The following is a 27,939-nucleotide window of genomic DNA, read 5'->3' as shown; positions in this document are numbered from 1 at the left end:
AGGCGGACGACTACTCCTCGGCCTCCACACGACCAGGGGGCGCTCTCGGCCTTCGGTCCAGTTAGTTCGCAGGCCCATGCCCTCCCTCCCCGCGCGGGTTGGGCCACATCCTCGGACTCAGAGGTCGCGTCAGAGTTCCACGTTGACCAATCACGACTGTCCATGTACTAGGTGGGGCGGGGCTGCCGAGGCAAGAGGAAGATGGCGGCGGGGGCGAGGTGAGGTGTTGGCAGTAGAAAGGGGGATCGGGTGCAGGGGGCGGGGGAACGCGGAGCGATGGCCCGCGCCGGCCGCAGAGCCGGATAAGAAGCGGTCGCGCCGCGGGTGTGGGAGGGAGAGAGGAGGGCGCCCGGGCGCCGCGAGAGTATGACGGGGCTGTACGAGCTGGTGTGGCGGGTGCTGCACGCTCTGCTCTGCCTGCACCGCACGCTCACCTCCTGGCTCCGCGTTCGGTTCGGCACCTGGAACTGGATCTGGCGGCGCTGCTGTCGCGCCGCCTCTGCCGCGGTCCTAGCGCCGCTCGGCTTCACGCTCCGCAAGCCCCCGGCTGTCGGCAGGAACCGCCGTCACCACCGGCATCCGCGCGGGGGACCGGCCCCGGCCGCCGCCCACCGGCGACTACGCTGGCGCGCGGACGGCCGTTCCCTGGAGAAGCTGCCTGTGCACATGGGCCTGGTGATCACGGAGGAAGAGCAGGAACCCAGCTTCTCGGACATCGCAAGCCTCGTGGTGTGGTGTATGGCAGTGGGCATCTCTTACATTAGCGTCTACGACCATCAAGGTGAGACCCAGAGCGGGTCGGGGGACCGGGGCCTCTCCGGCCGCGGGGCCCGCACATCCGGCAGGTGTACCGGGGCGCACCTCTAGGCACAGCCCTCCCGGCTCCGCGAGTTTCTGTGCCCCGAGGCCCTTGAGTGCAAATTTCGGTGCTAGCGCCTTCGAGGAGGGGAGATAAGCTTAATTGAACACCTGCTAAACCTTTGAACTCGATTCATCACCTTGTACATACTTAAAAATATTTCTTACCCGTTATCACGTCCTAGTAAAGTGGATGGTGTTTGTATACCCTTGTTTCACAAATGTGGGAGCTGAGGTCGCTAACATTTACACATTTGTCCAAAGTTTGAAAGGTAGTAAGAGGAGGATTGATATTTTAGCCAGTCTGTACTTTCCTTCGGGTTTACCTTTTTGTTACACCGCAGTGGTTCCTCAGAGAGGCCCAGAGCACTGTTTTTAAGTCACAGCTCAGTGGTTGAGGACAAGTGGCATTTGAAGTAGGCTTATGAAAAGTACCTGAGAGCCTGGATAGGCGACTAGGAAGGTGGTCACCTTCTGTTTTCAGCTGCCTGGGATGTTGTGCGATCCTTGATCCTCAGGGGCCAACACAGTACTTGTCCTCCCATAAATTTTGATTGAGGAAATTTTCACTGTAGGGAATTTTTGTAGGTACAGAACTTGAACATTTATTGGGTAGCTGCAAAGTTAAAGCCCAGTGCTAGGCATATTCTTGGAGAAGGCACTGGCGACCCACTCCAGTACTATTGCCTGGAAAATCCCATGGACGAAGGAGCCTGGTAGGCTGCTGTCTGTGGGGTCGCACAGAGTCGGACTCAACTGAAGCGATTTAGCAGCAGCAGCAGCAGCAGCAGCAGGCATATTCTTTGGATTCTTAACGTTTAGTTCCATAGACTCAGGCTTGTTGGGGGTAGACACATTGACAGGAGTGGCAAGTTGAGCAACAGATGTTGAGAGTTAGTAGTTGCTGTGAGAAGTTAAGTTCAGTCGGTGGGTGGTGTCCGACTGTGACCGCATGAACCGCAGCGCGCCAGGCCTCCCTGTCCATCACCAACTCCCGGAGTCCACCCAAACACATGTCCATTGAGTCGGTGATGCCATCCAACCATCTCATCCTCTGTCATCGCCTTCTCCTCTTGCCCTCAATCTTTCCCAGCATCAGGGTCTTTTCCAGTGAGTCAGCTCTTCGCATCAGGTGGCCAAAATATTGGAGTTTCAGCCTCAGCATCAGTCCTTCCAGTGAACACTCGGGACTGATCTCCTTTAGGAAGAGAAATTCTGATTGGAGGAGCTCCCAAAGTTCCTGCAGAGGAGATAGTGTTTAAACCAGGCTTTGAGGAGGGAGTAGGAGATAAATGTTTTGTTTGGGTCTCAGTCAAATACCAAAAGCAATAGCATTTCCTTCCAAGTAAGAATGATTGAGGAATGTTGGTATGAAGGAAAGAAAACTAATATTTTAGTCTCCGTTCAATAGCTTAAATTAATGGTATGCTCACAGGAACTACAACTTGATTTTTAGCACTTAAATCTTTACCACATAGGCAGGTTTAAGTGTGACGGTTTGTCAGAAAGGGTAGGTTGAGGTCAGACAGCAACTCTTGCAGGGTATTAGAGTTACCTTTGATTGACCAATCACCTTCCTTGCAGCCGGCAAGGAACGTGGTGGTGACTCATAGCCCATCGTCATCAAATGATAGCTTACCCTCTGAGGTTAAAGTTAATATACTTAGGTACTAAGATTTTATGGAACTTGCCAAAAGACCAGTAGAAATCACAAGACTGTAATAAGGCGACACAGTCTTTGCTTGAACAATGCAACAGAAATATTGTCTGAGGGAAAAGTAAGTGAAGCAGAGGGGAAATTAATTAAAGCCGTTGAGCAATGTGGTGAATTGACTTTAAGTGAGTCACTTATATTCAAATAATTCTTATAAAGCAAGTACCATTGTGTTCTAGTAGAGAAGGAAAATAAATAATTAAATAGAACACGGTTTATAGTTTTGCTACACTTCCTTGTTCTGAAAATTCCTGTTCTTGAATTGCTGGTGTGATTCAGAAATATCCTATCGTATTTGCTAAAGAAACCATTGGTAATGAAAAGGAAGAAGTCAAGCTAAGCAAGTCTTGACTGATAATCAAAGAGAGTTTTACGGAGCATTTTCAGTGCACAGACTCAGAGCACTTTTTGTCCTACTGTAAAAGCAATTTTGATGAGTTTTTAATGGGATAGGGGTTAATTTCATTGTTTGAAATAAGAGACTTTGAATTTACTCATCCTTGCTATTGACTGATTGATTCATTCATTTAACAGCTGACAAATTGGGAGATACTGTTCTAGGCACGAGGCATCTAGGCCAGTGATAAAGACAAAAATTCTTATGCTCATGGAACTTACATTTTGGTGGAAGTGTGGCAAATAGTATAAATGAGAAAAATGTATTCGATCATAAATGCAGTGAGGAAAAGTAAAGCAGAGGAAGGGGAGAGGAATGTTGAAAGTCAATGGTAGAGTAGGGAGTACAGTTTTAAAAAGAGTGGCCAAAGAAAGCCTCATGGACTTTAAAAAAAATGTATTTATTTTTAATTGAAGGATAATTGCTTTACAGCATTGTGTTAATTTCTGCCATATATCAACATGCTGCTGCTGTCGCTTCAGTCGTGTCCGACTCTGCAACCCCATGGACTGCAGCCCACCAGGCTCCTCCATCCATGGGAGTCTCCAGGCAAGAGCACTGGCGTGGGTGCTGTATCGGCCATAAGTATACGTGCGTCCCCTTCCTCTTGAGCCTCGTTGACTTTTGAGTAGACATGAAGGAGGTCAGTGAGCAAGTCATGTGCTTATGTAAGAAAACTTATCCTTTTTCCGGGGAACTATATAGATACTTGGAGAAGGCAATGGCACCCCACTCCAGTACTCTTGCCTGGAAAATCCCATGGATGGAGGAGCCTGGAAGGCTGCAGTCCATGGGGTTGCTAAGAGCCGGGCACGACAGAGCGACTTCCCTTTCACTTTTCACTTTCATGCATTGGAGAAAGAAATGGCAACCCACTCCACTGTTCTTGCCTGGAGAATCCCAGGGACGGGGGAGCCTGGTGGGCTGCCGTCTATGGGGTCGCACAGAGTCGGACACGACTGAAGCCACTTAGCAGCAGCATATAGATACTTATAGATACTTAAACTGTCCAAAATGGCAGTGGCTAAAAGACAAGGATGGAGAAGGCAATGGCACCCCACTCCAGTACTCTTGCCTGGAAAATCCCATGGATGGAGGAGCCTGGTAGGCTGCAGTCCATGGGGTCGCTAAGAGTCGGGCACGACTGAGTGACTTCACTTTCACTTTTCCCTTTCATGCATTGGAGAAGGAAATGGCAACCCACTCCAGTATTCTTGCCTGGAGAATCCCAGGGACAGAGGAGCCTCATGGGCTGCCGTCTATGGGGTCGCACAGAGTTGGACACGACTGAAGCGATTTAGCAGCAGCAGCATATAGATATTTAAGCTCTATTCAATTTTCTCAAACTTTCACTTGAGCCTATTTCTGTGTAAATATTTAACTTATTTTAGAAAGCCTATTGATATAGTCTTTAATGTCACATTTATTGAGTACTTGCTGTGATATAAAGCATTAGGAAACAAAGAAGTACAAGAGATTGTGTCTCTTAAAGAGTTTATTCTAAAGTCAGGGATAGTTACTAAAGATTATTATAAGCTAATGTATTAATGCTAGTGGATGACAGAGACTTTAAAGAGAGAAAAAGAGAAAAATCCATGAGGAACAGGGTTACTTCTCAACATACATGCTTGAGAAGTATTCCCAAGAACACAATACTTCCTTATCCCTGTCCATAGTAAGGAATGGGGTGACATCTGAGATAGACCTTGCAAAAATAGGTAGAATTTGGATTACCATAATCAGTACAGTGTTCAGTATGTGACACACACAGAATGGGGAATTCCTTATTGGCAAGCATTCCCATTAGAGAAGCTAGAACAGCATTACTGAGTAGTGTGTTGAGATCAGTAAATATAATAGGTAAGTCTCTTGATGAAAGTGAAAGTGGAGACTGAAAAAGTTGGCTTAAAGCTCAACATTCAGAAAATGAAGATCATGGCATCTGGTCCCATCACTTCATGGGAAATAGATGGGGAAACAGTGGAAACAGTGTCAGACTTTATTTTTGGGGGCTCCAAAATCACTGCAGATGGTGACTGCAGCCATGAAATTAAAAGACGCTTACTCCTTGAAAGGAAAGTTATGACCAACCTAGATAGCATATTCAAAAGCAGAGACATTACTTTGCCAACAAAGGTCCGTCTAGTCAAGGCTATGGTTTTTCCTGTGGTCATGTATGCCTGTGAGAGTTGGACTGTGAAGAAGGCTGAGCGCCGAAGAATTGATGCTTTTGAACTGTGTGTTGAAGAAGACTCTTGAGAGTCCCTTGGACTGCAAGGAGATCCAACCAGTCCATTCTGAAGGAGATCAGCCCGGGATTTCTTTGGAGGGAATGATGCTAAAGCTGAAACTCCAGTACTTTGGCCACCTCATGCGAAGAGTTGACTCATTGGCAAAGACTCTGATGCTGGGAGGGATTGGGGGCAGGAGGAGAAGGGGACGCCAGAGGATGAGATGGCTGGATGGCATCACTGACTCGATGGACATGAGTCTGAGTGAACTCCGGGAGTTGGTGATGGACAGGGAGGCCTGGCATGCTGCAGTTCATGGGGTCACAAAGAGTCGGACACGACTGAGCGACTGATCTGATCTGATCTGATGTAATGAAAAGTTGAGAAATGAGGTAGAATAAAGACCTGGGCAGCTGTTCTGGTTATCTCTAACTTTGTAGTCTACCCCAGAGCATAGTGTTTTAAAACAGTTTATGTGTTGACTTGGTTCAGGTGGGCAGTTCTGTCTTGATGTCTATTCTAATCATAAGGTTACAGTCAGATAGTAGCTGGGATGTAAAAGGTTTCACACCATATATTCAGTACCTGGTTTGTGATGGCTGGCATAGATGAGGACGGTTGGTCATCTGTCTTCACAGGGCTAGCTTAAGTTTCCTCATTTAACAGTGGCCTTAGGGTAGTCATACTTCTTTTATAGTTATTCCCAAAGAATTAGCCAAAGGCCAAAACTGTAGGGCTTCTTATGACCTAGCTTAGGAAACCATGCAGTGTTACTTCTCCTGTATCCTGTTGGTCTGAGAAGCCACAGGTCAGCCCCCAAATCAAAAAAAAAGGAGAAATAGACCTTAGTGAGAAAATGGCGTATGCAGAAGGGGAGAGACTCAGGTGGAGATGATGGCAGCCGTCTTGGAGATGACTTACATTACCACCTTAAATTTTTCCCTGTCTTGTATCCCTTCACTCTAATTCGGCTTCCCTGGTGGCTCAGTGGTAAAGAATCTGCCTTCAGTGCAGGAGAGCCAGCTTTGATCCCTGGTCTGGAAGATCCCCTGGAGAAGGGATTGGCAACCCACTTCGGTATTCTTGCCTAGAGAATTCCATAGACAGAAGAGTCTGGTGGACTACAGCCCATGGTGTTGCAAAGAGTTGGACACAACTAACACATATATACATTCATTCTAATTACAGCTAGATCTAGATTGTATTTAATCCTTAGACAAAGAAATTCATTAGTACTTCCCATGGTTTGACTCTGCAAACACACTGATCTTTTCATTTCCATTTACCTGCACTGCTTCTTGATTATAATCAAGAATTTCTACAATAATTCTTTCACCTGTCAGAAATTTGAGTTGTTTTCTCAGGAATTTCTTGAGCTCAGAATTCTAGAAGGGTGATTTGGCAATTTTGTCTATAGTGTTATCATTTAAGCAATGACCATAATTGGGTTGGAACAAAAACTGGAGTTTGGAGCTTTTGGTGCTTTAGCTTTAGGGATGCTATACTTGCCTGGATCTCCCTTAAAGTATGCCTTGATCCAAGTTACCTGGAGATGTATCATTATCTTCAGGGGTGGAACCTGTTCATGTTGCTCACTGTATTGGTACCATGCTGAGAACCTTGTTGTAGGGCAGTATTTTCAAAACATGGTCTGTGGGCCATCTATGAATGAGTCATTGGAAGTGTTTATAAAAAGTACATATTCAGCAGAGTTATTGATCAGATCAAATTAGGGGAATGGGACCTGAGCAATTCTATTTTAATTAAGCTACTTACACGATACATTTACACATTGAAGTTTGACCCTACCACAGATGAAAGGACGTGCCACTACTTATATTATATCAGATTATTTATTTATCTTTTATGTTCGTTTTCATAAGTGAGGATGATCTTGGGTGGGTCTTAATTATTAGTTAATATTTTTTCTTTCTGTTTTATTTGAAGTATAGGTAATTTACAGTATTTTGTTAGTTTCAGGTGTACAACCAAGTGAATCAGTTATACATGTACATATATCCACTCTGTTTTAGATTCTTTTCCCATATAGGTCTTTACAGAGTATTGAGTAGTGTTCCTGGTGCTATACAGTGGGTCCTTATTAGTTATCTGTTTTATATATGCTGCTAAGTCGCTTCAGTCGTGTCTGACTCTGTGCGACCCCATAGACGGCAGCCCACCAGCCTCCCCCGTCCCTGGGATTCTCCAGGCAAGAACACTGGCAAGAACACTAGCAGAGTGTATATGTCAGTCCCAGTTTCCCAGTTTACCCATTCCCACCACCCTTCCCCCTGTAAGTTGGTTTTCTGCAGCTGTGGCTCTCTTTCAGTTGTGTAAATAAGTCATTTATACCATTTTTTTTAGATTCCACATATAAGTGATACCATATTTGTCTTTCTCTGACTGACTGACTTGACTCAGTATGACACTCTCTAGGTCCATCCATGTTTCTGTAAATAGCACTATTTCATTCCTTTTTATGGCTGAGTAGTATTCTACTGTATATAATACATACCACATCTTTATAACCGTTCCTCTGTTGACGGACATTTAGATTGCTTCCTTGTCTTGGCAATTGTAAATAGTGCTGCAGTTAATTATTACTTACTATTGCTATAAATTGGAGTGATCCGGAATAAGGCATTTGCTTCTATGTGAGAATTTAGCAACAAAACAAATCTTTTGTATTACTCTCTCTAGTGTTATTTCCATGGTTGTAAATCCATACTAGATATCTTTTGAAATGGTTTTGTGGTTCAGATTTTTCACACTAGCATTAAAAACGATCTGCCCTGTATACTCCCAGCCTTCCCAACCTATTTCTCATTCTTTTATATGCCTTTTACTTTATCCATGATTAGGTACTTGATGTCCCCTCCTTCTGGAGTGTCCTCTTTTCCTCTTCTTGGCAAATGGCTATCTGCCTGTCCAAAAGCTACCATTGCTCTTTTAAGTCCGTCCTGTCACTGCTCAGGTACTCCCTCTCAGCTACTCCATTCCTAGCCTTGCTGTCGCCTTGAATCTCCTTAAATGCTGTACATCTCCAAGTTCTCCGTTTTGGGAAGTAGTAGTTGTATGTACACGTGCTCAAACTTTGGTACTAGCTTGTAAGCTCCGCAGATGGTATCTATCCTCACTGTTGCTTTTCCTACAGATTGTAGGTTGGTGTTTGCGTGTAATGAGTAGGTCAGTATGTATTCCTTGAATTGAAAGAAGAGGCTGCATGTTTTTATAGGTAAGGATGATGAATTGTAATTTGTTTTCCAGCACCAATACCCAGAGGCCTTAACACAGTGGGAGGGAAATGAACACAGTTTGCCCTAGTTTACTTATTTGGCACACTGACACAGATGCTGTTGGGAAATAGAAATTTATCAAGTATTGTGCTCCTTACACTGAAATACGGAGTTGCCAGAAGTGTTGAAAGTCTAAATATAAATGTGATTAAATTTTGATACACAGACAGTACAAACTAGGGTACTTGTCTTCTCTCGAAGGGATTCTATTTCTAATCTTCACCCTCATATAGTATATTGCAAATATAATACAGAATTTCATATTTATCATAACATCCTGTGATGTCCTCTCCCCTTTTTCTACAAAGGGCTAGCAGCCTGTCAAAAGCTATCAATAGATCCTTGTAAATCATTCTCACTAGTAGCTGCTAGGTAGCTTCCCTTGACTATCCCAGTTTTGCTTTGTCTTTGAAAAGCTGTATCCTGTTTTTGAAATGACCTTGTTTTCTGAGTAGCTTTCCATTTAACCATAGTATTGGATTTCTGTATGAAAACAAACCTTTCCTTAATAGTAATAATTATTCTTTGTTGCACTCTTACTATGCACCAGATGCTATGCAAAGAAGTGCATTAAATCCTTAGCACATTAACCAGTCAAGAAACTGAGATTCAGAAAACCAGGAACCACATATAGTAAGAGACAGATCTAGAATTTGAACCAGGTTTTATTCCAAAGCTTTTGTGCTTAACCATTATGCTGTACCAACTTCCACTAATAAGAGAATATAACCATAATCCAGGCACCTTGGTACTATTCCTGATTATGTTGGGTCATCTTAAAGCCTTGGGAAAGTGTTACTTATCTAGAGGTAATAAAGATAATTTGTAAAAGGTATTTAAAGGTAAATAGAGTTTTCTTCATCCACTAATATGAACGTTCATGCTGTGAGTTGTAGGACACACTTGACTTTTTTTTAATCAACTGAACTTAATTTTATGGAGCTGCTGCTCTGTGTTGAACTATTTCCTTGTCAGATGAGCAGAGTCTGTGAAGATAATCTCATTTTTAAGATTTACAGCCAGAGACTTAGAAAACCCACAGGGCTTGTTTATTTTGCCTACCTTTCTTGCTGAAGAACTGGAAGAACTGGAGCTAAAACCCAGCCCTTGCACCATTGTACTGGGTCACTGTCCCACATATCTCTCCCCTTGTTACAGCATGCTCATTCCAGGATAATTGTTGTTCTATGAGGTATTGTGGGGCTTTCTCTTGAAACAAAATTGTTTAATGGCTTATGAGATTTATTTTGTTCTGAGTACTTCAGTCATGTAAAATTTTATTGGTACGTTAAAAAAAAATTGTCCTATAAGTATATGTTTTCTTCTCTGAAGATTGCCTCTAATAGTGTTACAATTGGATTGTTAGAGAACTAAATGAGGATAACCACCAGATAACTTACTTAGGTGTCTCATTTAAAAAGAAAGGTAGACTATTTCAAAGGATGGGTATTTATTTATTAAAAAAAAAAAAAAAAAAAAGTATTGCTTTAGTTCCTTAGCTGGTGAGATGAGAGATTGTAACGAGATTGGTTGAGTGTTTATCTTGCTTTTCTTTCCTTTCTTTATCATGTCCTTATAAACACTTGCTGTTAGATATTTCTTTAAAAATCTGTTTCTATTGAAGAGAGGCAATAGTCACAGCAAAAGTTTAGATTTCAGATATAAAAAAGAAATACATGTATATTTTGAAAGTCTCATTTTTTAGAATTGATTTTTCAGTTCATATAAATTTTAGAAGAAGCAATATTTAAGATCTGTCTCTTACTATATGTAGTCTAAGGACTTCCCTGGTGGCTCAGACGGTAAAGCGTCTGCTTACAATGTGGGAGACCTGGGTTCGATTCCTGGGTCGGGACCTCTGGAGACGGAAATGGCAACCCACTCCAGTACTCTTGCCCGGAAAATCCCATGGATGGAGGAGTGTGGTAGGCTGCAGTCCATGGGGTCGCAAAGAGTCAGACACGACTGAGTGACTTCCCTTTCTTTTCTTACTATATGTGGGTTCCTGGTTTTCTGAATCTGTTTCTTGACTGATTAATGTGCTAAGGATTTACGATAAACTGGTTTGATCTCCTTGCAGTCCAAGGGACTCTCAAGAGTCTTTTCCAGCACCACAGTTTAAAAGCATCAATTCTTAGGCACTCAGCTTTCTTCACGGTCCAACAAGCACGTCCATACATGACTAATGGAAAAATCATAGTTTTGACTAATTGGGCCTTGGTCTGCAAAGTAATGCTTTTTAATATGGCTGTCTAGGTTGGTTATAGCTTTTCATAACCTGTGTAGGGCATACTTAATTCCACTCTCTTTGTAATATTTTCCCTCTCAGCTTCCGTGACATCATGTGTGTTTGGATGTCTTCCTGTCTCACTGCGTGTTCTTCTGGCTTGTTTGCTCCACTTCTAAAAGTTGGGATGTCCTAGAAGTTTGTGCTGTATGTATGCCCTTGTCTTTCTGACGTTCACCCTGTCTCCTAGATCTGCTGCTGCTAAGTCGCTTCAGTCGTGTCCGACTCTGCGCGACCCCATGGACTGCAGCCTACCAGGCTCCTCCGGTCCATGGGATTTTCTGGGCAACAGTACTGGAGTGGGGTGCCATTGCCTTCTCCCATCTCCTAGATCAGCGGTCAGAAAACTTCCTTAAAGGGCCAGGTAGTAAATATTTTGGACTTAGTGAGCCATATGGTCCCTGTCACAAACACTCAGCCCTGCCACTACAGTCGAAAGGTGGCCGTGCGTGAGTGGTGCGACTGTTCCAGTGGCAGTGGTTTGCTGACTCTTGACCCAGATAGTTTTCCCAATCCTTTCGCTTTAAATATCATCTGTATGCGCACACTCAGGTTTGAATCTCCAGTCCTTATCTTTTCTATAATTCCAGGCTCCTGTATCTAACTCCTTACCTAACATTTCCGTGTTTATTTTATTAGGCATCTCAAAAGCTTAACATGTCCAAAACAGTACTCTTGAATCCGCCCCCCACCACCAGACCCTGCCTTCCTGGTTTATTTCTCATCTCAGAAAATGGGAGACCACTACCTTCCAACCAACTGCTCAAGCTAAAAATCTACATGTTCTACCTCTCATCTGTCGTCAGGCCTCCTTGACCTTCTAGAGTATATTCCAAATTTGCCACTGGGTTGTGGTTCTTCCTGCAGCCACCCAAGTTTGGGTTTTCATTATTTTTCACCTGGATTATTGCTGTAGTGGCCTCTTAATTTATCTTCTGTTCTGATCTGGTCCCTGTATAATCCACTCTTTACCCATCAACAAAGTGAACTTTTTTGGTAATATTATTCAAACTCTAAATAAAACTTGGCAGTGGCTTCCCATTGTTCTTGAAATGCTTACTGAATTCAGAGGCCTTTTTTGTTAAATAATGCAATTGTTAAAATAATCATGAGATTAGCACCAAAGAAGGATACATGTTATACAAGTGAGAGAAGCAGGATACAAAATTGCTTGGTCAGGTATGCCTGCTGCTGCTGCTGCTGCTGCTGCTAAGTTGCTTCAGTCGTGTCCGACTCTGTGCAACCCCATAGGTGACAGCCCACCAGGCTCCCCCGTCCCTGGGATTCTCCAGGCAAGAACACTGGAGTGGGTTGCCACAGGTGTGCCTCAGTTCAGTTCAGTCGCTCAGTCGTGTCCGACTCTGCGACCCCATGAATCACAGCACACCAGGCCTCCCTGTCCATCACCAACTCCCGGAGTTCACTCAGACCCACGTCCATCAACTCAGTGATGCCATCCAGCCATCTCATCCTCTGGCGTCCCCTTCTCCTCTTGCCCCCAATCTGTCCCAGCATCAGAGTCTTTGCGAATGAGTCAACTCTTCGAATGAGGTGGCCAAAGTGACTGGAGTTTCAGCTTTAGCATCATTCCTTCCAAAGAAATCCCCAGGCTGATCTCCTTCAGAATGGACTAGTTGGATCTCCTCGCAGTCCAAGGGACTCTCAAGAGTCTTCTCCAACACCACAGTTCAAAAGCATCAATTCTTCGGTGCTCAGCTTTCTTCACAGTCCAACTCTCACATCCATACATGACCACTGGAAAAACCATAGCTTTGACTAGACAGACCTTTGTGGGCAAAGTAATGTCTCTGCTTTTCAATATGCTATCTAGGTTGGTCATAACTTTCCTTTCAAGGAGTAAGCGTCTTTTAATTTCATGGCTGCAGTCATCATCTGCAGTGATTTTGGAGCCCCCCAAAATAAAGTCTGACACTGTTTTCACTGTTTCCCTATCTATTTCCCATGAAGTGATGGGACCAGATGTCATGATCTTCATTTTCTGAATGTTGAGGTTTAAGCCAACTTTTTCACTCTCCCCTTTAACCTTCATCAAGAGGCTTTTTAGTTCTAGTTCCTCTTCACTTTCTGCCACAAGAGTGGTGTCATCTGCATATCTGAGGTTATTGATATTTCTCCCGGCAATCTTGATTCCAGCTTGTGCTTCTTCCAGCCCTGCATTTCTCATGATGTACTCTGCATATAAGTTAAATGCTTAGGAAATACTAAAAACCAGAAATAGTCATTTTATGATGATGAGATTAAGGGACATTCAGTTTGTTAGGAAGGATGGTTATGGGACATTTCCTTGTTGTCTACACTTACACAGTTTTTAATACTAGAATTTAAAAAGCCTCAAGATATAAAAAGAGATCTACATTTGGCATAGAGTTTATCAAAAATACCAAAAACATTGTTGTCTTTCTGAGGTCTACTTTCCTAGCATAATATTTTATTCTTTCATGGAAATTGTAGACTTTCTGGTATGTGCTCATGTGTTTTTTAAAAATTTTGGCTCTTTCATATATCTTTTCTATATATATATATTTCCAGATAGTTTACATGAGGGAAATTGTGCATGAGATACAGTTGTAGAGCAACAAGCATAATGTAAAAGTTTTTAAATCATTATGGCAAAACCCTAACTTTAGATTCCTAAGTCATCTGTAAAGAATTCAAGTATCTGTTACCCTGTAACTTCTTAAAAACCTTAGAAAGAGCTCTAGACTTAGTTTTGTTTTGTTTTTTTTAAGATTCTGTTCATTTGTAAAACGGCCAACTTTCGTTTAACTTTTGGGGGAGGGAAATTCAGAATTTAATAGTAAGATGAATTTAGCGCTGTTTATCAGCATTACATAGTTACTGAGCTGAATAATTGGAAGTCAGGAGACCTGGATTTCAATCCAAAGGCTTAGACTCTTGACCAAAGGCAGTTAGTTGCTTGGCCTTGCTGAACCCTCTGTAAAAGGACAGGATAAAATAATTCTTGCAGTTCATTTTTATATAATTCTGTAAAGCACAGGTTTTTCATGAATTTGAGTATTTGCTAGTGTTTTTGCCTTCACTTCAGTTCAGTTCAGTTGCTCAGTCGTGTTCGACTCTTTGCGACCCCATGAATCACAGCATGCCAGGCCTCCCTGTCCATCACCAACTCCCGGAGTTCACTCAGACTCATGTCCATCAAGTCAGTGATGCCATCCAGCCATCTCATCCTCTGTCGTCCCCTTCTCCTCCTGCCCCCAATCCCTCCCAGCATCAGAGTCTTTTCCAGTGAGTCAACTCTTCGCATGAGGTGGCCAAAGTGACTGGAGTTTCAGCTTTAGCATCATTCCTTTCAAAGAAATCCCAGGACTGATCTCCTTCAGAATGAACTAGTTGGACCTCCTTGCAGTCCAACGGACTCTCAAGAGTCTTCTCCAACACCACAGTTCAAAAGCATCAATTCTTCGGTGCTCAGCTTTCTTCACAGTCCAACTCTCACATCCATACATGACCACTGGAAAAACCATAGCCTTGACTAGACGGACCTTTGTTGGCAAAGTAATGTCTCTGCTTTTAGGTCAGTTATTCCTAAGTGTGTGCTGCTTCCTTTTGCATAAAAGGACTTTTATTATGGTTTCTTTATTTTTATTACATCATTTTGGCTTTAGATTCTGTGAAGGCAAACAAGATGAATTATGATACGAGAAAAAGGCTCTCCACATATATTACGATATTGCCAGAGGAATTGCCTGTCTCAGTCAGAGGCATTCTTATATCTTGTCCCAGATCTTGTTCTGTGAAGTGTGTATGTGTAGACTTTGAATCCTGAAGAAAACTGTAGCCCAAGAATATTGCTTATGGAAAGTATCAGTAAGATAAGAACCATAGAGTATAATCAGATTTCTGGATGGCAGTCAGGCTGCAGGGTATCAGGAATTACTTTGCTGGTAATCTGTCTTTGCATTTAGTATTTTTTTTTTTGCATTTAGTACTTTTCAGAAACTGCTTTTTAATTTCATCCTTCCATCCAAATCAGCCGAGATAAAGGTTCAATTTAAAATAACTTTCTGGAGGTCTTTTTTATAAAAAGTATTTGCATCTCTGTGTAGTAGTTTTCCTTTTTAACAGCATTTCTGCCTGTGTGCAGTAAGGAAGTGTCTCCTTTTATTGTGAGAGGTTCCTGGAAACTTTTTAAAAATTCCATTCAGTGTCATGTCCATTTAGGTTTCATTGTTATTAGGTAGCACTTTGTGCACTGATAATTCAGTTTATTAAATAAACATTGAACTCCTGCTACGTGGAAGGCACCTTAGGGGAAAAGAGATAATAAGACCCAAGTTCACAAGTAAGACTACAGTTCATAGGGGGTGGGGGAGAGTTAAGCTATAACTAATAAAAGTAGAATATTGGTTTGTTAAGGAGTTTGAGCAGATGTTTGTATTTGCAAGAGTGAGGTAAGTCGGAGGAATTGGGCATATCTGGCTAGAAATTCAGAGCAGCTTCTTGAGGGTAAATGACATTTCAGCTGGCCTGAAGAATTGGGAGAATTTTACAGATGTGGGGCTGGGGAGGTAACAAAGGTTGAAGGTTAGAGTCACTTCAGGTGCTATGGGGGCAATATAAAGCAATCAGATTTGCTGGGTAGAGAAGTATAGAGAAATTGGAAGACTCAATTATGTTATAAACATAGATTCTTTCTACCTACCAAGTGTGGAAGCATAACATGGAATGTTAATATGGATCTGCATAGTTTGTTCCTAATACTGTAGATTTTTGTAAGCATTTTGGGAGTCATTGAAGAGGTTAAAGTTGGAATGTGCCAGGCTTACAGATGTACCCAAGGAAAATCTGTCTGTAGTGATACAAGCTACAAGGGGTAGAAGACCCATCAGAGGGTGGTTGTAATATTATAAAGAAGACTATTGCTTGAAACAGTGGGGTCAGTGGACAAAGGGAAATAGGTTCAGGGGAGCATTGCTATAGAAGAGCCAAGGGTTAGCATTCTGATAGGCTGGTGATGGTAATGCCAGAGAGCAGAGACCATGTCTGGGTGACTGGGTAGCTACTGATGATGTTATTAGAAGGAAAACAACCACAAGAAGGGCTGTGTTTTATTTTGGTTAGTGGTGGTGGTGATTTTTTAAAGTTACATGAGCGGCTTTACAGCAGTTGTGATTTTAAATCACCCACTGTCCCATCAACCTTACATATTTACTGTTCACCTTTAGGCTTTGTCCCTAAGTACGTATAAGTTTTACACTTTCGTGCTATTTCTTTTTTTTTTAACTTGATGCAATATAAGTGTTTGAGAGTTTTTTTGAAAGATAAGCTACCAAGTTTTAGATTTGTTCATTTTCAGATGCTTACAGAACTTCAAGGTGGGATTAGATGTTTGAATAAACTCAAAATATTGGGAACCAAATGCCAATCCTTTTTTTTACTTAAAATTTTAATATTTTGTTCATCATGGATGTTTTGCATTATTTTTAAATTTTTAAGGGTATTACATTAAGTTACTATTAATTTTAGTTACTAGGATTTTTGCAACGCAGCCCTTCCTGCCCCCGGTTTTGCCTCATTCATCTTACCCTGGTCCTGATGCTGGGGTTTTAAAGTCCCGTAAAGAACCAGAGAAGGAGGAGCACATGGACAGAAAGAGGGCTGAGGCAGAAACGCTGAGGAGTAGTCTCCATTTAGAGATGGAAAGAGGAAAAAGATTCAGTGCAGAGTGAGAAGAGGCCATTCAAGGAGTAGATTGGGAACTGATCCAGAAGATAATTCAAGCAAACTGGGATGAGGATAGGATTTTGAGAAGAAAGAAGGTCTCTGACCTGTCATGGCCTTTCCGCAGACCAAAGTGCTTGGGCTTCCCTTGTGGCTCAGCTGGTAAAAATCTGCCTGCAATGCAGGAGACCTGAGTTGGATCTCTGGGTTGGGAAGATGCCCTGGAGAAGGGAAAGGCTACCCACTCCAGTATTTTGGTCTAGAGAATTCCATGGACTGTATAGTCCATGGAGTCGCAAAGAGTCGGATGTGACTGAGCGACTTTCACTTTTCTGTGCTTGGCACTGTGCTAGCCTCTTGTAGGCGCGACAGTCAGAGCCCTGCCCATGGAGCTTATATGACCTACCCCTGGCATGAACACCCTTTCCCTGTATCTTTAATCGCTTTTACAGTAACCCCACCTAAGTCGTCTATCATCAGCTATCTCAAACTCGTGTTTTCCTTCAAACCAGTTCTTTGTAGAATTTCCATACTTTTTAAAAGTATTACCACCTTCTGTTTCCCAGGGTTAAAGCCATGGGATTTTCTTTGTTTACCTCTGTTCAAGTCATGTTCTTTATTCTCTCAGCTCTTCTTTTACAGTGAATTCTTTTTCACTGCTTGATCAAATTATGTGTGGACTACTGCAGTGGTCTGCTGCCAGTCCTCCTCTATACTGCTGCCAGGTTGGTTTTCCTAAAGATGAATATTTCTACACGTTTATACATTGCCCAGAAAAGGTTGGTTACCCATTGGGTAGGCAAAATGAAGTAAAAATTAGGCCCATTCCCTTATTCCTTTTCTCAAATCATTTGATTTCTCAAATCAAAAGTAGTATTAGTCTGTCTTTTGAGAATTCAGTGCTTTTTTTCTTCATGATCTATCTTTTCCATTTTCTTTTCTCTTAACTTTCTGAGGTCAGCTCAACTTAAGTCTTGTTTGTTTTACAAAGCCTTTTCTTAACCAAAGAGACTGCTTTTTATCTTTGAACTACTGATAGACCCATACTCAACCAAGTTGGCATTATACAGCATATTCAGCAGATTCTGTGTTACTGTATATATATTTATTTATTATGTTCTGTCTCCCAGTTGATCTTTGAGCTGTTTTGTTAAAGACAGAGCTGACTGAGAGTACAGAAAAGGAGCCCTTGATAAAGGTCTAAGAGGCAATGACCACTAGAAAGCTGGCCTCTCTGAAAATAGCCAAATTGTTTTTTATTAGAGCTCTCTATGTTAGTTAAGTTTGTTAATAGTTCCTTGATCTTTCTCAGTGATAGATAGTAACTGTAGTTTTTACTTTTATGTGCATGGTTGGAGGATCAGAAAGAGTTTTATGTAGTATATTTTCATGCTTTACTTGAATTTACTAAATTTTGATTTTGGCACTTTTGTCTGTTCTCTTTGTTGTTGAGTTGCTAAGTTGCGTCTGACTCTTTTGCAGCCCTGTGAACTGTAGCCCCCCAGGCTCTCAGCCCCTTCTGTTTTTCTTCTTTTTACATAATTCATATTATTCTTACTGTTAAAAAAAAAACTAATCAAATTGAGGTAACAGTATTGCATGCATAGAGTGAATCTGTAAAGAGAGTAGTCTGGGAGAGAGGAAGATAGAAACTTTGGACCGCTGCTGCAGTTTCTAAATGCTCTGACAAATCCCGTAAGGGTCTTTCTGAGACTTGGGTCTTAGTTTCTTAACCTGTAAATGAAGATGTCAAGTGAATGGTCTCTGAAAAGTTCTTTATAGGTCTGAATTTTTCTCATATCCATATTGACACGGAATTGTTACTCCTGTCCTTTTTTTGACTTTAGTCCGAGGCCAGACTTAAAATAACAGTTTTGTTGTCATGTTTTCCTTTTAGATTCTAGTTTAGGATTAGTCATCATTGCTTCATTTGGAATTTTTTCAGTTCTAGATCCAGTATTGTTTTCATAACAAGCATCCATTAATTATTGATGAGGATAAATTAACCTAGTTGACATTTACTTTTTTTTTTTTTTTTTTTTTTTAAGGTATTTTCAAAAGAAATAATTCCAGGTTGATGGATGAAATTTTAAAACAACAGCAGGAACTTCTGGGCTTAGATTGTTCCAAATACTCACCAGAGTTTGCAAATAGTAATGACAAAGATGATCAAGGTAAGCTTGAGTGTAAAATTGAATACCTAACATACGCAGATAATGTTTTTTGTATTTCAAGGCAGATTCTATTACTCCTTTATTTATTCATTTTGCCCTAGTGTTTATTATCACTACCTTTAATCATCAGAGTTAAACTTTTCTTTCTTCATCTGGTTAAAAGATAATTTTCAGAAAAAGAAAATCATGACTCATACATATTAAAAAATAAACACATGTTAAAGATTTTATTTAACTCAAACAACCAGGAATCAGTAGATTTTAAAGCCTGTTCAAAGAGAATCCAAAGAGTTGACACACTTATAGATCAAAAATATTAAAATAAATATGTGAATAGAGACAAAACTTGTTTAATTGAATCTCTACCAAAGAATTGTATGTCTATAAACAAGAATTAGGCAGAGCTATTAGTTATCTAGAATCCTATCAAATGTAAAACAGCTCCATAGAATAAGAATTTGGTAAGGTAGATCCGTGTGCTATAGACAATTCATTTCCATTAAAGCAATTTGTTTTCTTCCTACAGCCTTCATTTTTGTCTTCTATCTGTGTTATTGCTAATAATACTGTAATTGTAGATGGCATTTTGGGTGAGCGGAAATTGTAAGTTACCCTATAACTAAAAAGCAGGGACATTACTTTGACAACAAAGGTCCGTCTAGTCAAGGCTATGGTTTTTCCAGTGGTCATGTATGGATGTGAGAGTTGGACTGTAAGAGAGCTGAGCACCAAGAATTGATGCTTTTGAACTGTGGTGTTGGAGAAGACTCTTGAGAGTCTGTTGGACTGCAAGGAGATCCAGCCATTCCATCCTAAAGGAGATCAGTCCTGGGTGTTCATTGGAAGGCCTGATGTTGAAGCTCAAACTCCAATACTTTGGCCACCTGATGCAAAGAGCTAACTTATTTGAAAAGAACCTGATGCTGGGAAAGATTGAGGGCAGGAGGAGAAGGGGACGACAGAGGATGAGATGGTTGGATGGCATCACTTGACTCAATGGACATGAGTTTGGTTAACTCTGGGAGTTGGTGATGGACAGGGAGGCCTGGCGTGCTGTGGTTCATGGGGTTGCAAAGAGTCGGACACGACTGAACTGAACTGAACTATTAGAGGATTTATTCATAGATACAAGGTCATTCTGAGCACTTTGATAAGACTATATGTAAATAAATACACAAATGATATGTACAGGTTCTTTCAGAGCAAAGTAGCTAGGTATGCTTTGATGTTAAAATTGAAGGGTGTAAAAGATTCTTGTTTACTGTAAGAACTATACTTTTTCTTGGAACTGATTTTGAAATATATTTGAAAGAGGGTATTTTTAAAAAATATCTTTTTTTTTTCTTCCAGTTTTAAATTGCCAGTCGGCAGTGAAGGTGCTGTCCCCAGAAGATGGAAAAGCAGATATTGTAAGAGCTGCTCAAGACTTCTGCCAGTTAGTAGCCCAGCAGCAAAAGAAATCCACAGATTTGGATGTAGATATGTTAGACAGTTTACTTAGTAAGTTGTGTATGTCTGTTTTTAGTTTTGTCTCACAAGGATGCTGTATGAAGGAGAATATCTATGTCTCATTCTTACCATAAAGCCTGATTTTGTTGTTTTTGTTGTTGTACTTATTATGTTTCTAAAGTTTAGAGAACCACATAATTTTGAGATGATAAAATGTGTAGTCAGCTCCTTCACTTTCAGAATTATTGGTAAAGGAGAGGATCTAAAAGGGTTTGGGGGGCATTCCTTAAAAATAGAACTTCTACTTCTGCCTCCTTCTTTTAAAATTTATTTTGCCTTATTTTATTTTATCTTTCAGTTTTATTGAAATAAAATGACATACAGCATTCCTCTTTCTTCTTAGTTTGAACTGTCTGTTAAGTTTGAATATTAAGTTTGAACTCAACAGCTATTTAGGAATCAGTCCCAGGAATATACTACTATCATCTGTGACTCCTTTCTCAGTATTCCTTCTATTCTGTTGTACCAAATATACCACTTATTCTGTCATGTTACACTACATGTAACATTATATTTTATCTATTTTTCTTCAATTGCTTATAAAAACCTTTAGTTTGTTTATTCTTTCCAGAGTTCCTTAGGAACTTTTTGCCTTAACTTTATGGTCCTTCTGCTTACTAGCCTTATCCTTAATCCTTTTGAAGAAAGGCAATAATTTTAATAAATTCATGTCCATTGTTAGCTTTTATAGCCATACAATTTCAAATGTATTTTTCATTTACTCAGGTAAATTCTCCATTTACCTTGTGACCAGAAAGTTAGTGGCTGAACTGAGGTTATTAGAAACTCTTAGAACCTGGGTCCCTTGGATTATAGCATCTTTTGTGCTACATCATTGATTATTTATATTAAGATTTATTTTACTTTATTTTTTAGTAGTTGAAATATTTTTATCCCCTTTTCCTCTCAAGCCAGATCTCATATGGAAACCAGCTTGCAGAGCAAAGAATGGCCAGATCTTGGTTGAGGCAGGTGTACAGTCTCGTCTTCCCCTCCTGGGAAGCTTGGGCTTTCCTCTAGGGAATACTGAGACCCTTTGTACTGTATAGCTAGGAGTTGGTCTTGCTCTGTAAAATCGGCACATGTGGAGGGAAGGAGAATAGACAACTTTTAAAGTTGCTTTTCATCCCTGAAGTTACTTGGTTCTGTGGCCAGAATAAGTGTTTGAGTCCTTAAAGCAATGAGGGTCTCAGGATGCCAAGAGAACACATAAGTTGAGTCTTGAAAGATAGATGGGATTTGAGGATTACCTGTAGAATGGGTGGGAGTTGGGATACCCCTCCTTGTCAGGTAATCAGTCCAGTTAAACAGCCTTTAGAGAAAATTTCCACATTTGGAAATAACAGATATAAAAATATATGTTGTGCCAAGAAATTGGGGTATGGAATGTATAAATAAAGTTTCTGAAGAGAACAGATACATGAAAACATAAGAAACCAATTTGATGAACAGAATTTGCCATAGGTCATTTTTTTGTAAGCAATGTATATTAATTTCTTATGTGTGTTTTTTTTCTTTCCAAGGTTCAAATGGTTTCCCTGACCCTGATTTAGTATTGAAGTTTGGTCCTGTGGACAGCACACTAGGCTTTCTTCCCTGGCACATCAGGTTGACTGAGATTATGTAAGTAGTTAAAAGTGTACTGACTTTAGTTCAGTCCAGCAAGTGTTTCTTGAGCCCAGCGCCATACTGGATGTGATGGGAATTCCCAGAGAATTATTGTAATACTGGATCCTTTCCCTCAGGTGTTTGACAATATCAGTGGTAAAATAAAAACCTATGTAAACGACTCAGACACAAGAGATTTTGTGGTTGTGCAGATATTTGGTATTAAAACTAATCATCATAGGAGACCAGGAGTGATCTCTGTGGGCCAGAGTTGTTGATTCTACAGAAAAGATGTAACTTGATGCAAAGTGTGTAAAGGGGGTAGAATTTTTGTAATTAGAGAAAAGGCAGAAAGTGTAGGGAGTGAGCTGCAGGGAACAAAGAAAAACTAGGGGGCAAGACATGAGTGTCGCGTTAGAAGGAAATAGGTAACTGGCCACACCAGTGCAGAGGCTTAGTGTTAGATTCTAGTAGTATATGGTGAAATCAGATAGTTTGGGACTGTTGACATTGAGAATGCTTTAAATATAAGCATAAGGAATGTGTGTGGTTGTTAGAAAGGCAGTAGGAAATTAGTGGGAATGGTGATTTTGGAAGGTTCGTTTCGCAACTATGTTTTAGAGTAGATTGTGTCTGGGTAAGAATGAGCTAACGTGACAACTGAAGAGTTTGTCATACTCTTGACATACCTGTAATTTATGAGAGTACATGGATGAGAATGAAACTGCTTATTTAGAACAGAGTTTGGCAAACTTTTTGAGTAAAGGGCCAGAGGCTAAATATTTTAGATCCCGGAAGCTGTGTCTCTTTCAGAACTGCTGTTCTCTGTTGCAACTAAACACATGCCGGTGTAGCTAAACAAGCGTGGACGATTATGTCAACAAACGTGTGTGACCATGATCTCGTAAAGCCTCGTTTACAAAAATAGGTGGCAGTCTCCTGGACTGTAATTGCAGACCCCTGATTTAAAACAAAGGAGAAGGGCAGCTCGGTGAGGAATACCGGAAAATTAAGAAATAACTCAGTGGGACTTCCCTGGTGGTCCAGTGGCCAAGCCTCTGAGCTCAGTGCAGGGGGCCCAGGTTCATTTCCTGGTCAGGAAACTAGATTCCCAGGTGCCACAACTAAAGATTCCGCACGCCACAATGAAGATCTCACATGCCGCAACTAAGACCCCAGCACAGCCAAAATAAATAAAAATAAATATTAAAAAAGAACCAAATGTCCATCAGTAGAATAGTTACACTATGGCCCACACATACAGTGAGATATATGTAACACTTAATAAACCGGATGTAGAAGCCACATGTATCTACCTAATAAACCTTCAAAAATATGACTGAGTGAAAGAAGTTTGCAAAATAATATGCACTGTTTGATACATTTAAAAGCTATACTTACTTCATGAAAGTGGATGCCATTGGGTAGAAAAGGAGGAGAGACCATGAGATGCCTCACCTCCTTCTTACCTCCATCTGGGGCAGATCGTGCTCCGGCTGCTGTCCCATGCCGCTTTTGTGGAATATTTATAGAAGGGAAAACTGGATAAAAATGAAAATGAACAAATTTTAAAAATATGCATCACTGGTGAATCTCACAAACATAATATTGATTGAAAAAAAGCCCAGACATAAATAAAAGAACACACACTGTGGAATACTGTTGATAGAATTTGCTGCATGAGATAAAGCACATGTGGAAGAAAAAAGAAAAAGAGAGAAACTTAGGAGCCTAAAAATATATTTTAATTCTGGGTCCTAGGAGGAATATACTATGAATTCTCTTATTCATGAGAACCAGTTACCAAGTTCACTTGCAGGCCTAGCACTTGCCTGATTGCAGTAAGAACTAGAGGAGAAATGAAATGACTCCTGAGTTGTTAAGCCTAAGTGACTGGATAAATTACAGTGTCATTGAGACAAATGGGAAAGGCAAGGAACCATTGATTTTGAAGGGAACAGGTTGAATTCAAGAATAAGATTTTGAGGCCATGGTCTGTTTAGACTTAAGAGGCAGATGAAGATGTAAGATTGGTGCTTAGACGAAAAGTCACAGTAAGGGTGGATCTTTGGGACTTATCGGTACCTAGCAAGTGTGGAATGTAAACCAACAAGGACCTACTGTGTAGCCCAATAAACTCTACCCAATATTCTGTAATAATGTATATGAGAAAAGAATCTAAAAAAGAATGTGTATATGTATAACTGAATCACTTGGCTGTATATCTGAAACTAACACAACATTGTAAGTCAGCTATACTCCATTAAGATTAAAATTACTTTTTACAAGTCCCTTTAAAATGTCAAAAAAAAAAAAAATGTATAGAGGGTTAGTTTTTATTTGAACTCTTTCACAGCAAGTTTAATAATCATTTAGTAGAAATAGTTTGATGTACTCTATGCTTGTAATTTACTTTCTTCTGTTCTTAATCTTTTTGGTCATTACCCTTCTGGTTCCTCTCCTCCAAATTATAGCGTATCATCTAATTGCTTTTTTCTCCTTTGGTTTTTTTTTCCCCCAGCTCTTTGCCTTCCCACCTAAACATCAGTTATGAGGACTTTTTCTCTGCCCTTCGTCAGTATGCAGCCTGTGAACAGCGTCTGGGGAAATAGTGATTCGCTGGTCGCGTGATTTGATTTCAGGCTTTTGGAGAAAAGGACTCAAGTGACTCTGATGTTTACAAAGCACCTATGAAACCCTGTACACACCTAGTTCATAATCCTCATAATTTATCAACAAACACAAAAAAGTGTCTTACTTGAGAGTAAGAGTATGTGTGAGCGAGTATGTGTGTGTGCGCGCGTGTGTGTGTGCATGTGTGTGTGGAAATAAACTTATAAATGAGGAAGTAGTGGAGAAGGAAACATGGTGAGCTGGTACCTTTGAGCAGATTGCAGCAATGTTTTAGGAGCTGAAATTTCAGATTTAAAGGCTTCAGCCCTAACTACTTCCCTGTTTTTCTGGGGAGAGAAAGGGGCAATTAAAGCTATTTTGTTGTTTAGGGGGGTGGGGGAGTAATTTTTGTTCAGTTTTTCCAAGTGACCAAACTTTAAGTTTTAAGAATAATATATTGACATATGAAATGGAAGCATTCTGAGTTTGAGGGATGGAGTTCCGTGTTGTTCACATGTTAAAAGTTTGCTCACCTTTGGAGCAGAGGGAATACCTGTTTTCAGACATCCGTCCATTTTCATCTCTTCATTATTATCAATGTGACTTGAAAATGTTGCTCTGTTGTCTGTGTTCTGGGTTGTGACGATCATTTGAAAAAGAACTCTTACATTGGAATACAGAATTTAAAAATTTTAAATATTGTTTGAGACAGTCAAAAAAAAGGTAAAAAGTCATGATCTGAAAAGTAAACGTGGAAAGTTTCCCAGATAAGTAGAGAAAGTTTTGATTTCCTTTTCCATTTGGTGGGCTGTTTGCGAGATAGTACCCAGAGTTGGTTAAAAAAATATTTCCATTAACTATGTTTATTTAAAATAAGCATTTGAGGGAAGTTACCAAGGCAGCTCTATTCCTCAAAAGTAACCTGTTCCTCTTTGGAATAGCACATGTAGGGCCATGTTAGTACCCAGGATTTTTACTGAGTAAATCCTGATGGTGACTTTGTATTAAAAGATCTTTAAGTGAGATTGAGGCCTGTGTAGGTAATAAAATATTACCACAGTTCTACAAAAGTAATTTAATTTTGCATGTTCTCTTTCATGGCAGAGAACAGCACTGGTTTTGTTATTTTTTAAATGAATAGATGATTTTTTGATAGGTGTTTAGTAGTTCTCCCCTCTCTGCTGATACTTGGACAGAAACCATTCTTTATATATTTGATGGACTGTTTTCAGAAGAATCTTATCAACAGCAAGTGCACAACAGTTATCCAAAATGATACGTTTAGAATGGAGTAGATTTAAATACTAGGTCTCAGTCTGAAAAATAGCAGAGAACACTGGATTTGGACAGCAAGGTTTGAAATTGCTTGTCAGATTCTGAGTCTATAAAGAATAAATGTTTTGACTCTGGATTCCAAAACTCCATTTATGATTTTAAAAATACACTTGAAATAAAATGATTATAAACTAAATTTTGGTTCAGTGACATTACTTTGCACATTATAGTTCTTTGTACATTGTGAGACTTTTTTTTTCAAGTCTTAATTTATTGCTAAAAGCTTTGTGTGATGCGACATCATATCTCTAAACCTTACCAGAGAATTTTTTTGTTTCTGTCCCCCTGTACTGTCATCCATGTTTTATTGAGGCTTTTTGGCCTTAGTTGAAGACTGAATTTATGCCTTTTATATATGTGTCTTTTTTAAACATTCTGGAATATATATGCTTTTAATGAATTAAATTTAATGGGCCCAATTGAAGTGAAGGGATTTCATTTTTGTTGAAGTTAGTCAAATAAATTACCCACTGGGATGTAGCCAAAGCCCTACAAGAACAGTTGAGTTTTTTGTATTTTTATTTTGTCCTTATATTTCATAGCAGTGTAGTGTTACCTATCAGAGTAAATTTATAATCTGACATGAGTCTGTTATTGTCCTAGATGGGAAGAAACCCTTAAAACAAGTTGCTAAGGATTCTGATTTCAGATTAGGCATTCCAGTTTCTTTCCATGAGGTTAACTGCCAGTACAGTCTCCACAATTTGAATGACATCAATCATTCTATAATTCCTGCCAAAATCACCTACTAGTTATGCATTATCAGGGCTCTCTTTGCACTCTCAAGAAGAACTGAAAACTTTAAAGAGTTGTTTATCTTTATGTGTTTTGAAGAATATCTTTATATTGTTTCTTCTGACACTCTCCACAATGGAAAAATTATCAAATTAAGCCTACCTTACAGATGGCAGCTTGGAGCCTAGCAAGAGGTTGAGGGTTTGAATTCCATTCCCAATTCTGATTTGTGTTTTGTTTCTTAACACTTGATTATTGTTAGAAAGTTTGAAAGCTGGTTTTGATGTGAATAGCAAATTCTGATATATTGTGACTAAGGCTGAATAGTGTCTGTCTTAAGAGAGGAATGTGTTCTAATGTTGATGAACAGTGCCAAATACACTGTGCACATCTACAAGTTAATCTTTGAATGTATGTTACTGGATTAGCCCCTCCTCTTCCTGTGTGATGGTACCATGCGTAGAGTCAAATCCTTGTGATGTTTTGTATGGCGTAGACTTTGGCAACATGTAAATAATGTGTAAAGTTTTTATGATTAAGGAATCAAATTTATTGAATTTTATTATTGAAGGTTGAAATGACGTGTATGAATAAAAACAATAAAAGAATATACTCTTTTCATGGACTATAGTATTATGTGAATGCTACATTTATTCTAAACATGTAGGGACTGCAGAAATGTGATGAGAAGCTCATATGACAAGATAGCAATACTATTTTTTTAGATGGTGTGTTCTTGATTGAAGTATATTCTCATTTTTACCAGATTAAACATTTGGAATCTTAAAATGTTAATTTGCTTTTTGCTAGGTAAAAGTAAGGTGAAATTGAGCTTTGCTATTGCTAAAATTTTCAAAATTCCAGAATAATATCTGAATAGTTTTTTTTTTTTTTACTAAATATTGAATGCCAAATTGAAAATGTATATGTGTACTCTTTTAGAAAGGAATTTGACAGTTCTCGTCAAACCAGAAAATAGAAGGGTAAGAGCTATGGTTTTTCTTATGTTGCATAGAGTATTCACTTTCTCACTTGAGAATCTAATTGTAAGGTAGTTGGCTTTTTATGCATAATTTTCATCTGAAATCAAGTTTCTCAAAAGTCACCTTTTAACTTTAGTTAATAGGACATACCGTTAACAAAAGCTAATGTAGGGGGAAGTTCAAAAAAGTTTGAAATAAAACCCAACTGCTGTCAACAGTTGTCCAAGAATCCTAGTTGATAGGCCATATACTTGATAAAATTGGTGGAAAAGGGAAGTGCAAAAACAATTTGCTTTCAACTTTAAAAAAACACATTCATTGTAAAAAAAAAAAAAAAGAATTCAGAGAAGCAAATGTAAAGGAAAAAACTTCTAATACCATCATTCATTGATTACATTTCTGGTGACAATCCTAGAATTTTTTGGTATTTATATTTAAATGGATCTTACTGTAACAGGTTTAATAAATTCCTTTTAAACTACAAACACCAAATTGA

The 27,939-nt window shown here is 39.8% G+C and overlaps 1 protein-coding gene across 1 annotated transcript; it reads left to right on the top strand.

Annotated features, from left to right (window-relative positions):
* The first annotated feature begins 201 nt into the window (after window positions 1-201).
* Window positions 202-27,935, top strand: NUS1 (NUS1 dehydrodolichyl diphosphate synthase subunit). The gene is made up of 5 exons (XM_070376369.1): window positions 202-781; window positions 18,535-18,660; window positions 20,011-20,160; window positions 21,693-21,792; window positions 24,299-27,935. Exons 1-5 carry the CDS (start codon window positions 367-369, stop codon window positions 24,387-24,389), a joined length of 882 nt encoding a protein of 293 aa, XP_070232470.1. The 5' UTR covers window positions 202-366; the 3' UTR covers window positions 24,390-27,935.
* The last annotated feature ends 4 nt before the right edge of the window (window positions 27,936-27,939 follow it).

Source organism: Bos mutus, chromosome 9 (assembly GCF_027580195.1).
Source record: "Bos mutus isolate GX-2022 chromosome 9, NWIPB_WYAK_1.1, whole genome shotgun sequence".
NCBI lineage: Eukaryota > Metazoa > Chordata > Mammalia > Artiodactyla > Bovidae > Bos > Bos mutus.
The sequence above is the reverse complement of the archived record's forward strand: the minus strand, read 5'-3'. Positions and strand labels throughout refer to the sequence as shown.

What these genes read in the sequence shown, in the direction of transcription:
- NUS1 (XM_070376369.1), top strand. Translation starts at nt 367, where the DNA reads ATGACGGGGCTGTACGAGCTGGTGTGGCGGGTGCTGCACGCTCTGCTC. An exon ending in TAATGACAAAGATGATCAAG is followed by an intron (nt 18,661 to 20,010) that starts GTAAGCTTGAGT and finishes TTTTTCTTCCAG; the next exon opens with TTTTAAATTGCCAGTCGGCA. An exon ending in ATCAGGTTGACTGAGATTAT is followed by an intron (nt 21,793 to 24,298) that starts GTAAGTAGTTAA and finishes TTTTTCCCCCAG; the next exon opens with CTCTTTGCCTTCCCACCTAA.